Source organism: Copadichromis virginalis, linkage group LG5 (genome assembly GCF_057382275.1).
Source record: "Copadichromis virginalis isolate Kocher_CV1m ecotype Utaka linkage group LG5, C_Virginalis_male_GT1.1, whole genome shotgun sequence".
NCBI lineage: Eukaryota > Metazoa > Chordata > Actinopteri > Cichliformes > Cichlidae > Copadichromis > Copadichromis virginalis.
Genome location: NC_140622.1, coordinates 22666734 through 22680790, shown reverse-complemented (window position 1 = coordinate 22680790; position 14057 = coordinate 22666734). Strand labels below are relative to the sequence as shown.

Sequence of the window (14057 nt, the reverse complement as noted above, 5' to 3'; positions counted from 1 at the left end):
TTTTTAAACTGTAACTGTAACGGAATACAGTTACTCATATTTTGTATTTTAAATACGTAACGGCGGTACATGTATTCCGTTACTCCCCAACACTGTTTTTCAAATTCTATATTTATTAAGTTATGCAGGCTTGTTGTGCAAACAAGGCTAAATAATTATATAAACTTTTCTCAATCTAAATAGTGGACTTTGGTAGAATTAAAAAATAATTGTAGTGCAGGTCTATGATGATTTTTAGTGCTACTATCATCTAGTTCTGATTCTGGTTCTGTCTTGGTTAAGTCCTCAGTAGTCCTGATTTTGAACTGTTGTAGTCCTGTTTTAATTCTTACAGTTTTTGCCCACTGCTTGAACACATTTTGCAAAACTCCGCTCTCTGTGCCAAAACTGTACACACAAGTACACATGACACAACACTGGGAAATATACCATTCACATCTGTGCCAAATTGAAACTCTACTCCCAAAACCTAAACTCTGCTGTCAAAACCTGACATTCCTTTGTCAAAATGTAACTCTGTTGACAAAATGACACATACTTGCATCATATGCAAACACTGACAGATCAGGGGGAACACACTAGTCTTCTTTATATAAAACACTGCAGTCCTTGATTTCCATTGTTTATTCAGAAGGCACATTTACAGGAGACACATTTTCAAACAACCAAAAACGCAAATAGACCTACTCAATATTGTACATTGCAGTACCATGAATTCAGATAAAGCAAAAAAAACAACAACAACACAATAATACTGCAATAGAAAAAACACTATACTGTAAACACAAAAAACCATGACAGTTGTGCATAAGTGGGCTCATGGATCCCGCCGTCTGTTGGGGTCTGGCCACACACTCAGAAAAATTATGGTTCTTAAATGGTTCTTCAGATGTCTTCATGGTTCTTTAAAGAACCATCATACGTCAAAGAACCTTTTTATTTTGTGGATGGTTCTTCAGCTATTACAAATGGTTCTTTAAAGAACAAAAGGTTCTTCATCCTTAGCAATCTAAGTTTGATGGTGTAAATGGCATAAATAATATTCACTTTAATGAGGGTTTAAATTATACTGTGTGTTTTGTTTGTGTGCGGGGGGGGGACAGATGGTGGGATACTGAATATTCAAATTAAAGTTAGAAACACTTGCTTAAAAATATTCTGGTGGCAGGGGTGGGGGCCAAAGCCTGAAGACCCCCAGCACCCACCCTGCAAACCCACTGATCACAAATAATGTGGTAACAGAATATAGAATTTATTATTAAGCCGTTTATGAATATGGTGAATTTATAAATTAACAATCCATTCGGGGGATATTAGACAGATTCAGATACTGATCTATATCAGATCTCTCTCTCTCTCTCTCTCTCATATATATATATATATATATATATATATATATCATATATCATAATGATAATACTAGTTACTGTGAACTTTACAAACCACCCAGCAGTATGTAAAGTCAAATTATAAAATAATATAAGTAAATAATAATTGCACATGTGATCTGAGTACTTGTTTATCACTGCGCAATTTATTATTATATGTGTCAAGCCAAATAAATGACAGGGAGAGAGAGAGACATGGAGAGTGAGAGAGACGTTAGAACACGTAGTACAACCAAAGGGGGGGGGCAACTGTAGGGATGCGCATGCGCACACAGATCGCGCGAGCCTTGAACTTTCTAACGGAAAGAAAACTTTCTCTCGGACGTTGCCAGTGGATAACAGTCTTCAGTACCTGCTGGTCTTTAAAGGATTCTGGATTCCTGGACTGTTGGAAAAGGTAAAACATTTTCATAAAACCTTTTTATTGTTTTGTTTTTGTTACTCGTCATTGTAGCTTGCTGTTAATGTTGTGCTAACAGTAATGGTTAGATACGTTAGCCTTTGACGTTAACGCAGTTTAGTATCTGGTATAAAGAACTGTTTTCCTAACAAAACCACTGTTACAATTAAGTGAAGGTGCTCCCAATTAATTTGGCCTGTAAAATATGTGGCTATATTGCGTGCTGCGTACATAAACTAATGTCAGCTAGACAGATATTAAAATTAATAATATGGTTAAAGTCACCAAAATGGTGCCTGAAGCCTGTTGTGTGAGCTCTGTGTCTGGTCTAGAAACTCAGAAATTCAGTAGCCTGTACTTTGAATTGTGGAGTAGCTGTATAAAATACAGCAATGCATAAGTGTTTTGAATAAACAGAAATGTGACACATGAGAAGTTGTGTCTTTGACTGTTACTGTATAACTTATTTTCAGAGTAGTTGACAAATTATGCTCCAGTCATTTGATGTTACCAAGATAATGTCCGTTTTTATTATAGTTAAATTTTTTTTATGTACATTTCATTTATCCAACATCATATATTAGGCAAAAAAGAGGTCATTATACTAACAAGACCAGATAATCCAAAGCATAAAATAATCAATATTTATCTGAAGAAGGCTTAAAAGTTAGAATAAACGGTGGTATAGTGGTTAGCGCTGCTGCCTCACAGCTAGAAAGACTCTGTTCAATTCCCGGGGTCAACCGGGTGCCTTTTTGTGTGGAGTTTGCATGTTCTCCCTGTTTCTGTGTGGGTTTCCACCCACAATCCAAACATACATATCTGAATGACGACCCTGCCATGGACTGGCAACCTGTCCAGGGTCTACCCCGCCTAAAAAAAACAGCTGGGATAGGCTCCAGCACCCCTCCGATCCTTATGATGATAAAGCGGCTTGGAAAATGAATGAATAAAAAATAAATAAGTTTTTGATGTCACAGAATAAAACAATGTAATGGCATTTTGTTTTGTTTTAACAGATCATGGCTCAGCAGTGGACTGTTGGAGAAGTATCTCTTTGGCTTGGGGAAAATGAATTGGCAGATTATCAACAGGTCTTTGTAGGTGAGCATTTCTATGGATGTGCCATATCAGTGTCCACAGTGCTCCACAAGAAAACCAACATATGAAAAACTGCTGAAACATCAACAGATATACCATGAAAGTGAATGTGGATTCTTCATTGTCTGCAGACTAGAAGACTGTCCCAGAAAGTTTTTGTCTGTGAAATCTTTGAAAAATCACACAAGGAAGAAACATAAATATCAGAAACAAGGATTAGAGTCTGCCCCAGACTGTGACCCTGTCATCCAGGAAACTGTTGAATTTCCCCAATCATCTGAACAAACTCTGAGTGAACTTGTAGAGAACTTTACAGAGACTGTGAGAAAACAACTGGCATTGTTTTCCTTGAATCTTCAAGAGAAAAGTATTGTAAATAGAAAAGTTCAAACATTTGTTCTTAGTGAAGTAGAGTCACTTTTCAAGTATTTCATTGAAAACTATAGGGAGATATTTTCTAAATGTTTGCAGACTCTTAATTTTGATATATCAAGTTTTCATTATATTGATGACAATAGTTTGGTAGAACATTGCTTCAGTGCAGTCAGCAACACATATCAACTAGACAGATACTGTGTTGAGAAATTAAACCTGATTGAACCTGTTGAATGTATCCTGGGGATAGATCCTTTTACTGGGAAACAGGACACTTTTCAGTATATGTCACTTCTAAAAGTCTTAGAATTAATATGTAATGATCCTAACATTTTAAGACAAATTTTTAGGCCAGAATCCCGTGCTCCTGAAACCTTAACAGATTTTAGTGATGGGAAAATTTACAAAGAAAGTGATTTTTTTAACACAGACAACCCACATTTGAGAATTCAGTTGTACAGTGATGAATTTGAAGTTGCTAATCCATTAGGATCAAAGAAACGTCTACATAAAGTGTCTGCATTTTATTTTACTTTGGGAAATATTCCACCAAAAGACAGATCTGTTTTAAGACATATTCATCTGTTGATACTTGTCAAACATAGATTGGTGAAAACATATGGATTTGAGAAAATATTAGAACCATTAATTTGTGACCTACAGGTTTTGCAAGAATGTGGATTACGATTAAAATTTGAAGACAGACAGTACTGCATCAAAGGTGGTCTGGCCACAATATCTGCAGACAACCTAACCTCTCACACACTTGCAGGTTTTAGCTGCTCATTCAGTAATGGTAGAATATGCAGGTTTTGTATGTGTCATTACAAGGACCTGTCTAGGATCATTAGTGAGGGAGATTGTGTTCTTAGAACAAAGACTGTTCATGCATACCATCTGCAATGTGTTGAAGATGACCCCCACTGTAGGTCAGTGTATGGTGTAACTGGCCCATGTGCCTTCAACAAGCTGTCATATTTTGATACCACAAATGCATTCCCACCTGATGTAATGCATGATTTTCTTGAGGGGGTCATTCCTCTTGTTTTGAAGTCTGTTGTAAAAGCCTTGCACGAGGACAAAACCGTTACTATCCAAGAGGTGAATGACAGCATAAGGACTTTTAGTTTTGGACAGAATGACTGCACCTCCAAACCTGCTCTAATATCTGAGAAGGTAGCACTGGATGGAAATATCTCTGGAACTGCTATTGAGAAATGGACATTATTTAGGACTCTGCCTTTCCTCATAGGCTCCAGGATTGAAAAGGGTAACAAGTTTTGGCAGCTTTATCTTTTGGTTTGAGAAATAGAAGAGATTATTCTTGCTCCAACCATCAGCACTGACTGGATTAGTAATCTACATGAACTGATCACTTACTTTTTGACAGATTTCATCAATCTGTTTCCTGGTGTGTTTACACCCAAGCTGCATTTTCTGCTACATTATCCTCAGCTCATCCTTGATTATGGGTCACTCCGCTCTCATTGGTGCATGAGGTTTGAAGCCAGACATCAATATTTCAAGACAGTAGCAAGAAACACCAATAACTATATTAATATTTGTCAGACTTTGGCAAAGAGGAATCAGCTTCGTCAATGCTGGGAGTGGCAGCCTGAACGGATCATCAGGAGCGATCATACACAAGCAGCAGTTAATAACTTATCACTTCAAGAACTTCCAGTGAACTTGCAGATTTGTTTGCAAAACTTGGAGACAGCCGTTACTGTGGATGAGAAACTCTGGACAAGTAAATGCATCATTTTAAACTCTGTAAAATATGCAGTTGGAGATTTCTTCATTTTGGAACTTCTGCATGCAGAGCAAATTCCACTGTTTGTGAAAATAGTCCTGATTGTGTATATCAGGGCCAACTGGTTTCTTGTTGGAAGACTTTTCACAACACTGGAGTTTATAAGACACCTTCAATCATACCACATCAGAGAGACTGATGATCTGTTGATATTCAAGCCTGGGGATGAGGTAGACTTTCATGCTTTGGACGCATACAGATGTGATGGTCAAGACTTCATTACACTGATCCACCGACCTTTTAAGGCAGTCCATACCAAAGTTAGGTAAGATACATCCTAAACCATGACTTTTTAGTTAGGAGTTGTCAACCACTGTTAAAATGATTTTAACCACTTTTTGGCTATTCCACAGGTCTGTCATCATCTATAGTCACTAATGAACTCATAGCTGTTTTTTTAGTAATGTTTTATAATATTTTTATTCTTTATCTTCGACATGCTCATTTCTGTTTTGATCGTGTCTTATTGTTTTTCTGTGCCACAGACAATGAAATCGATGGATCGACACTTCTGCAGATGACTGAAAGAATGAGTGAGCGTCTTTTTCCAAAAGTGAAAGACCAAGTGAAATTTTTGTCTACTGTAGAGAAGCTGAAAGAGTGAGTCTTAAGTTGACTGGTTGATTCACTGAATTGTACATTCATACAATCCAGTGTTTCCCCTCCCCTAGGTTTATGGTGTTGGAGGGTGGGGGGCAAGGGGTTGACGCAAGCCCTGTTCTGTTTCTCCAGCGTTGATGTGCATCACACACCCATTTACTTTCAAATTGAAATGTCACAGCCACTCTTACTCTCTGTTATGATTCTGTTTCTGTAGTTCAGCAGCTGTTATTGTACGTTTTAAATATGCGGATATTCCTGATGCAGGACACAAGGACACGTATATTCATGTCTTGTAACAAACTCTAAACATACTTCTTACTTCTTCTTGCAGTGGAAGGCAACACAAAGAAAAGCATACTGTGTCAGCACTCCAACCTATGTTTAACTGCAAAGTGCAGTTTCCTCCAGCTGTGCTCACTGCGTTGACCAATAAAGATGCAGCACTAAAGTCACCCACCAAGAACAGACTCAAAAACATGCTTATTCAAGCACTGTTTGACCACTTGAGTAATGAGACAATGTAAGTCTATATATAATTAAGATTTGATTCATTTAAAATACAGTATGTACATCAGAATTTAAGTTCATCATTCAAAATTTGCAGGTATCCCTCTCATGTGCAGTATGTAGACCTTCTGAGGACTGTCCTTCTGAGTTTTCCTTTTTTGAAGGAGAGTTATGGCTCTGGATATGTAAGTATTCCTGAAAAGCAAACATTGATACAATTGTCCAACAAATTGTCTTTGAATTGCCCAATTATTGGCTAATGAGTGTAACATGCTAACATTTTCATTGCTACATATTCAGAGGTTATCTGTTCCCTTGTGGCCACTACAATACAAGTATTAGTATTGTGATTTTTGAGGCAGATGTCGTGCAGTATGGTCAAACAATAAATAAAATATCAATTGCTCTTTTAAATTAATTGTTTCATTTCTCTGTGAATTCTCAAGTGAATGGTGTGAAATTCAGCATTATATTAGCTCTGTTTGCCTTTGTATCAGGATAGTGTAGTTTTTGTATTTAAAAAATTAAATTTGAAAATAGGGCAGGGATAGCTCAGTAGGTAGTGTGGTTATCCCATGATCGGAAGGTCGGGGGTTTGAATCAACTGAACGGCTACCCTGAGGTACCCTTGAGCAAGGTACCGTCCCTACACACTGCTCCCCAGGCGCCTGATTAGTGGCTGCCCACTGCTTCACTGAGTGAATGGGTTAAATGCAAAGAGAGAAATTTCCCTGTGGGGATCAATAAAGTATACATTATTATTAAAAGGTAGAGGTATTAACATATAGACTGAAAGATCATGACGAGTATGCTTGTAGGACATATTGCCATTAATACTTTATCTACCTTTTATAGTGTATTTAGCCAATCTAAAGTGCTCCAAACCTTTATATCATGTGTTCGATCAACTCCTAAGAGTTAAAGAAGAGATCTGTAAATAGGAACTAATTAGGTTATGACATGATTACAGCAAACCTACCAGCTTTATGTCACTCAAAGTTTTCTGGTAAATGTCTTGCATAAAGGGAGGACCTAGTTGCACCTATTTATGAATAATTAGTTACATTTTTATCATTTGTAGGATGCTCTGCATGAGTCTCTCAGGAACAAGTTTAAAAAGGAAAGAAGACCACTAGTAGACGTAGAGGAAATTGAAAAAATGAGACAGAAATACTCAGTTCCAAATTCAGGAAGAAAAAGATCATCAGATATCCAGCCCTGTATCCTTTTGAAAAAAACCAAGGCAAGTTAAATATGCTCAATGTTTGTTTGCCATTTTAAATTGTACATAAAAGTTAAAAGTATTGTTTGTTTGTTTTTTCTCTCAATATTTGCTAAACTTTTTAATAACCAGGATATCAATCCTCTTGACGATGGGGAGGATGAAAGGAGCACCGACCAACATGTATCAGTGATTAAGCAAGAGTGCCAAAAAACTAGGCCAAATGTGGATGTCATTCAAACGCACCTCAGGAAAATACAGAAGTACAGAACACACTACATTCTTCAGCATACTACTGAAGAGGTTCTACGAGAATTCCCATGTCTCACTATCCCTGTTGTGGTGAGTGTTTTATCAAAAACTGCAGCAAAAAACAACAATAACAATAGTGCACAGCAAAAACACGAATATGTACTGATGTGCTGCACATTTATACAGACTTCTAATAATCATGTACCTACAGGACAGGCAAAGTGACTGACTCAGCAGATTTCATGAGTAATAAAAGTACACTAACAGAACACTAACAGAAATTGCCACATTGACTATGTCTTTCTCTTTGGTTTTATTTTCATGCTACAGGATAATTTTGGACTAATCTGATGCCAATGATAGTTTTTTGGGAAGAATAGTCTAAACATCCCTTTTGCACAGCAATGTGTACTTGAGAATTAAAGTAAACAAATGCAAAATTATAATTTCTTCTCTAATGATAATTGATGTGTGAAATAATGATTGTTCTGGTTTGCTATATAATGGTATATATTATGGTACAAAGCTAATATGTATATGTTTATCCTTTATTTTAGCTTCTTGAAGAGGCTTCCATGTTACTTAAAACTGATGTGGACAAAAAAGTAATCCGAGGATTCAGTAAGTTGGCAGCGAAGCTTGTGTCAATAGCCCCAAACAGCAACCTTAAAAGCCTCTGCTTAAAATCTGTTGATGAGAGCCAGACAGACACTGAAAGAAAAGGTGAGGGCACTTGGCAATAATGAGCAAAAACATTTTTAACTCCTATCTCAGATACCACTTTTTAAGGTTTCACATACAGCACATTAGTAAACACAGTGTCCCTTACAACAGCGGTCCCCAACCCCCGGGCCTCGGACTGGTACCGGTCCGTGAGTCGTTTGGTACCGGGCCGCGAGAGTTGAGGCTCAGGTGTGAAATGTATAGTTTTTCAGGGTTTTTATCGGTTTTCAGCGTTATTTTGTTATCGTTTTTATCGTTTACTCGGTTTTCCTGGGTCTTTTCACGTGTGTTATGAATAAATTTTCTTTTTTTCGGTACCGGTACTAGTTTTATTTTGTTGTATTTATCCGCGACACCTTAAAGGCCAGTCCATGAAAATATTGTCAGGCATAAACCGGTCCGTGGCGCAAAAAAGGTTGGGGACCGCTGCTTTACAATATCCACAGACTGACATTTCTCCTGTCTCGTCTCTGCAATGATGTACTTTTAAGATTTAACTGATATACCCTCGATGCTATATGTATCTCTATGAAGATTTTCAGTCATTCACACAATGTTTATCCCAAAAAATGTTCAGTGGCAGCTAGACTTGCTCTGCAAGTTCTTTAGGACTCAAATTATTTAAAGCTAGCAACTTACAGAACTGAACAACATTTTGGGGGTTTTGTATAAATGCTTAACATTTACACTGAATTACACTGAAAAGTTAATTAGGTATACATTTACTGCACTAATGCTTATGTTCTGCAAGACATTCAACTCCTGATAAAGGGACTCATATGGCCTTTACACCTTTGTATTAACAAAATTGGCCAGAAAATACTTACATATTTCTCTTTATTTTTCAGGTCAGATGGTAAACACAGCTGTTCTTCTCCTGCCATCTATTTTCAAAGAAAATGCCTCTCATCTCTTCGTCATAAATAAGGTAAATTTATATATTTTTTGGTATGGTGAGAGGGGGGGGGGGTCTTGAACAAATCCAGTATTTTACAGGAGTTTTATACTTTCATTGGGACAGCTGTTGTTTATACTTATTTAAACTATACTCCTCATTTCAAGAATTTAATTTCTGTTTCAGGATCCACACAGCCCGATACCTACAATCGTACTCAGCAGCAGTGACGGCAAGCCCTTGAGTGATTCAACTGAGGTCAATGTCCAGATGGATGGACAAAAAATGATTCTGGACAGTGGGGAAATGGACATTTCATTGGCGATGGGTATTGTCTTCTCCCTGTACCATGTCTACAATGTTGCCTATCCAAGTGAACTAAAACAGACATTTTGCTTTTTGGAGGCATTTGTTCTCAACTTGGGAACTCTGACTACACCTGTACCAGTAGCTGTGCAAAGAATGGCAAATGCATTAAAGATCTCCTAGATTGCCAGCATAGTGCAGGTGAGAGACTGAAATTGTCCCAGTGTGGACTAACAAAGGACCATGAGTCTCACATTAAACTTAACTTACATAACTTAAGGCTGCAGTTCATTGATAATTTAAATAAAAAGATTGTTCTTGAAATAGTTTTACTGAAAATGCAAACATGCTGATGAAAATGTGTTGTTTAATTGTCTGTTATGAAAGTATTGCTATTTCTAATGTAAAAATTGTTGTTTTATCTATAGTATAATATTTATATGTATTTATAGTAAAGATATTTAATTATTACTGTTTAAATGACTTATATGCTATTATTAGTAGTGGTGTTGTGCTTAGCATTAAAATGTCTTTTTCTGTAATACAAAGTGCCAATAAACCATTAATATATGTCTATGTGCTTGTATTTATTTTACCCTACTCAAATTCAATTTATGATACATTTTATTTTGAAAGATTTAAAATGGTTCTTTAAAGAACCACTCAAAAAAGGTTATTTAAAATGGTTCTTTTAAAGAACCATTTGAAGGATCTTTTTAAAAATGGTTCTTTAAAGAACCATTTCTTTCAGTGGTTCATTGAAGAACCTTTAAAGGTGCCCCAAAGAACCATTTCTTGATGGTTCTTTGGGGCACCTTTGAAGGTTCTTCAATGAACCACTGAAAGAAATGGTTCTTCAAAGAACTTTTGTTTGAAAGGTTCTTTGTGGCACCAAAAAAGGTTCTTCTATGGCATCAGTCTAAAGAACCACTTTTTGTTCCAGTTGGCACCTTTATTTTTCTGAGTGCAGGACCTCATCAACATCGCAAGCAATGTCCTCTCCCGCTAGGCACCGGGGAAAATATCCTCTTGCATGTCGAAACCATCCATGGATTGCTGCCACCTGAATATTGCCGCAGGCCTGTTCCATTGCCTGCAGAAGAGGCATGCGGGCATGTGGTTGGCGGTCATATACTCGCCATCTCCAAGCCGAAAAAAATTCCTCTATAGGGTTCAAAAATGGTGAGTAAGGGGGCAAGTATACCACTTCAAATTGATTGTGGTTGGAGAACCAGGCCTGGACCAGAGCAGCCCGATGGAAACTGACATTATCCCATATCACCACAAACCTGGGCTGATCTGGTCTGTTCTGTACAACTATATCATGGAGAGCATCTAGAAATGTGAGTATGTGTTGGCTATTGTATGGACCTAGTATTGCATGATGGTGCAGAAGCCCTCGAAGGCATATGGCGGCACATAATGTGATGTTTCCCCCGCGCTGCCCTGGGATGTGCACAATTGCCCTTTGGCCAATTACATTACGACCCCGTCGTCTTGTTTTGCTCAGGTCGCATCCAGCTTCATCAATGAAAATGTATTCATGAGGCTGTGCAGCTCCATCCATGGCCAAGATTCTCTGAAAAAAAGGGGAACATATCACTGTACTACAGTGCTACACATACAGCACCCTCACCCCATCACACAGGTACCTGTGTAGCTCTCAGAATAGATCCATGTGGTACTGATATGGTACATATTCAGCTGCTACTGGACTTCACCAATACTCTATTGTAAATGTAAGGGACAGTTACACTTACCCGTACATATTCAGCTCGAAGTCCTTTGACCCTGTCACTGTTCCTCTCGAATGGGACTCTGTAGAGCTGCTTCATGGTGATGCTGTGTTTACCCAAGATGCGTCTGATGGTGGTGATGCTCACATGGGCTATGTTGCTGAACACTCGCCTGCCTGCAAGTATTTTCCGTCGTAGCTGGTGGAGACGGATGGCATTGTCTGCCCTCACTAGGTCCACAACGGCAAGTTCCTGCTGTTGTGTGAACAGGCGTTGCCGTCCTCCCCCAGAAGGTCTTCGAGTCATTCTGGAGAAATACAACCACATATTGTCATCGGTTTGCTTATTTTTCTTACAGTACTTTACTGTACGTACTGTGTCATCCACTGTACAACACTGTACTTCAATATAAGGAATCAGCCACTTTGGCTGCAAAAAGAGCATTAGCACCCCGTACACTTGATATGGTAATGTGATATACTGTAGAACAGTGCTATAAAACCATCTGAGTAGAGCAGAAGGTATGGAGGTGAAGACATACCTGTTTTCTAGTCGGAATGTTCGTATTACAGATGCCACTGTGAAGCGGCTTAGATGTGGGTGGACTCTCTGCCCAGCTTCCCTCATAGTCAGGCCATGGTTGATGACATGGTCCACCAAAGTTGCTCTTATTTCATCAGAAATATGGGTCCGTGCATGGCCTCTTCGGCCTCCTCCTCCTCCTCCTCCTCTACCTCTTCCTCTTGCTCTCCCTCCATCCATGCTTGCAAAGTTCTTGAAATGGCTACGCTGAGGGCTTTTTGTAGTTGGCTAATTGGTGTTCGGTTTTGCAAGTAAGTGCCTTCAGGTGTGTATTTGAGTGGTTGCAATTACCCGATGTGTTTTGTATTTTGGATACATGTGTTTTCCGAATGGCACCCTGACATTTCATTTTGTGAGCGAAGTGTCTTATGTATGAAATGGAGTGTAGCATGCAGGACCATGTGTGTTGCATAAAGGAGTAGGTGTGTTGCATAATTGGAACTGGGGTGCAAAGCAGCACTTTTGTTTAAGGTAGGGGTACATGTGTTTGAGGTATGGTAACAAAAGCTTCAACTTGTGTTACTTTAGTCTAGGCATGGGTTCATGGTGTTCAAGCAACGGGCAAAAACTGTAATCAGTTCTTGGTCTGTGTCTTGATACAGCCCTGACTTTGTTCCGCCTTGCTGCTTAATTAAAAACCTAGTTAAAAACCTAGTTTAAGGTGTCCTGCATATGTGACTATCCCTTGCTCTGGCTTATCACAAAAGGTCATGACACAGTCAAACATCACACATTAAATGGCCTGTATTTGTATAGCACTTTACTCAGTCCCTAAGGACCCCAAAGCGCTTTACACTACATTCAGTCATTCACACACACATTCACACACTGGTGATGGCAAGCTACATTGTAGCCACAGCCACCCTGGGGCGCACTGACAGAGGCGAGGCTGCCGGAAACTGGCGCCACCGGGCCCTCTGACCACCACCAGTAAGCAAACATGGGGTTAGTATCGTGCCCAAGGATATTTGGCATGCAGCCAGGAGGCAGCCTGGGATCGAACCAACGACCTTCTGATTAGTGGCTGACCTGCTCTGCCACCTGAGCTACAGCCACCCCACATTAATCCTAATTACTAAATCTTACACAGCAAGTGGCACATATATAAAAACACTTCAGTGTGGGTTCATTGTGTGTGTGTGTGTGTGTGTGTGTGTGTGTGTGTGTGTTCATATCGTTTACAGTGTTACTGTTTTTGGTTGGGCTGCATTAAAGACGTTGAGTGTGTGTTAGGGAAGGTTAGTTACCGGAGAGTAAATTATTCAGGAGAACTCTCCCCTTACATTAACTGCCCTGTTACTGTACCACCTTAATAAACCTCGGTGAAGCAAAATGTCTTGTGCTTAAGACTCTACATGAAAGTTAAAATATATTTGTTCAGTGCACATAGAAATATAGTGTATATAGTTACATAGTTATACATATCATACAAAAATCCACCACAAGGTCTCATGACTGCTTCAACTTCATAAAGACATTAAGTAGTGTGAAGGTATTTGTGAACCAACCACCACACAATTACATCACTTCTTATAAAAACTATGCACCTACATGACCCAGTCATTTATCATTTAGGTAGCAATTTCTTTTACAGCTCAGTAAAAATGAGGTAATAGTCAAGCATGATCAAGTCTACATTGTATGATCAATTTTGATGATTACCAGTCATTTTCAGGTAATCATCTCAATCTTTGAAGTTTCTTTTAGTGATTATTACGTTTTTATTAGATGATGATAATTTCTTAAAATTGTATTAAATAAATATATCCAGTCCTGAGTGTGTCTGCAGTTCTGATTCCTGCTTATTATACAGAAATTACTAAACATGTTTCCATTTAATATGCCATAAATATAAGCACAATGTTTACATTATTGCTTTTAAGAAAAGCAGAATGCTGAGAACTTAAGATAAAATCAAATCAAGCTTTATAATATGGTAATACTATCCTATAATGCTAAAACATCAGCCACAAGGCATGTTTACATTATTGCTTTTAAGAAAAGCAGAATGCTGAGAACTTAAGATAAAATCAAATCAAGCTTTATAATATGGTAATACTATCCTATAATGCTAAAACATCAGCCACAAGGCATGCCTCGGACGTCGCCCGGATCAACAAGGTCCGCGTCAGGTGTTGAGGAACCAGGGCACCC

The 14057-nt window shown here is 38.4% G+C and overlaps 2 protein-coding genes across 4 annotated transcripts; one reads left to right on the top strand and one right to left on the bottom strand.

Annotated features, from left to right (window-relative positions):
* The first annotated feature begins 1659 nt into the window (after positions 1-1659).
* Positions 1660-10161, top strand: LOC146709703 (sterile alpha motif domain-containing protein 3-like). Of its 3 annotated transcripts, none has more exons than XM_085456779.1 (10): positions 1660-1785; positions 2808-2892; positions 5563-5677; positions 6012-6200; positions 6285-6372; positions 7269-7430; positions 7542-7751; positions 8219-8384; positions 9233-9312; positions 9466-10161. In XM_085456779.1, the coding sequence occupies exons 2-10, from the start codon at positions 2811-2813 to the stop codon at positions 9766-9768; spliced, it is 1395 nt and encodes a 464-aa protein (XP_085312905.1). In that variant the 5' UTR covers positions 1660-1785; positions 2808-2810; the 3' UTR covers positions 9769-10161. The 3 variants fall into 3 exon arrangements, with proteins under 3 accessions (XP_085312905.1, XP_085312907.1, XP_085312906.1); XM_085456780.1 differs by lacking the exon at positions 1660-1785 and adding an exon at positions 5133-5342 and having other exon boundaries at positions 2860-2892; XM_085456781.1 differs by lacking the exons at positions 7269-7430; positions 7542-7751.
* A 376-nt stretch (positions 10162-10537) lies between these two features.
* On the bottom strand, positions 10538-12818 carry LOC146709702 (uncharacterized). The gene is made up of 2 exons (XM_085457952.1): positions 11346-12818; positions 10538-11164 (listed from the first exon to the last, which is right to left on the bottom strand). The coding sequence occupies exons 1-2, from the start codon at positions 12081-12083 to the stop codon at positions 10538-10540; spliced, it is 1365 nt and encodes a 454-aa protein (XP_085314078.1). The 5' UTR covers positions 12084-12818.
* Positions 12819-14057: the final 1239 nt, after the last annotated feature.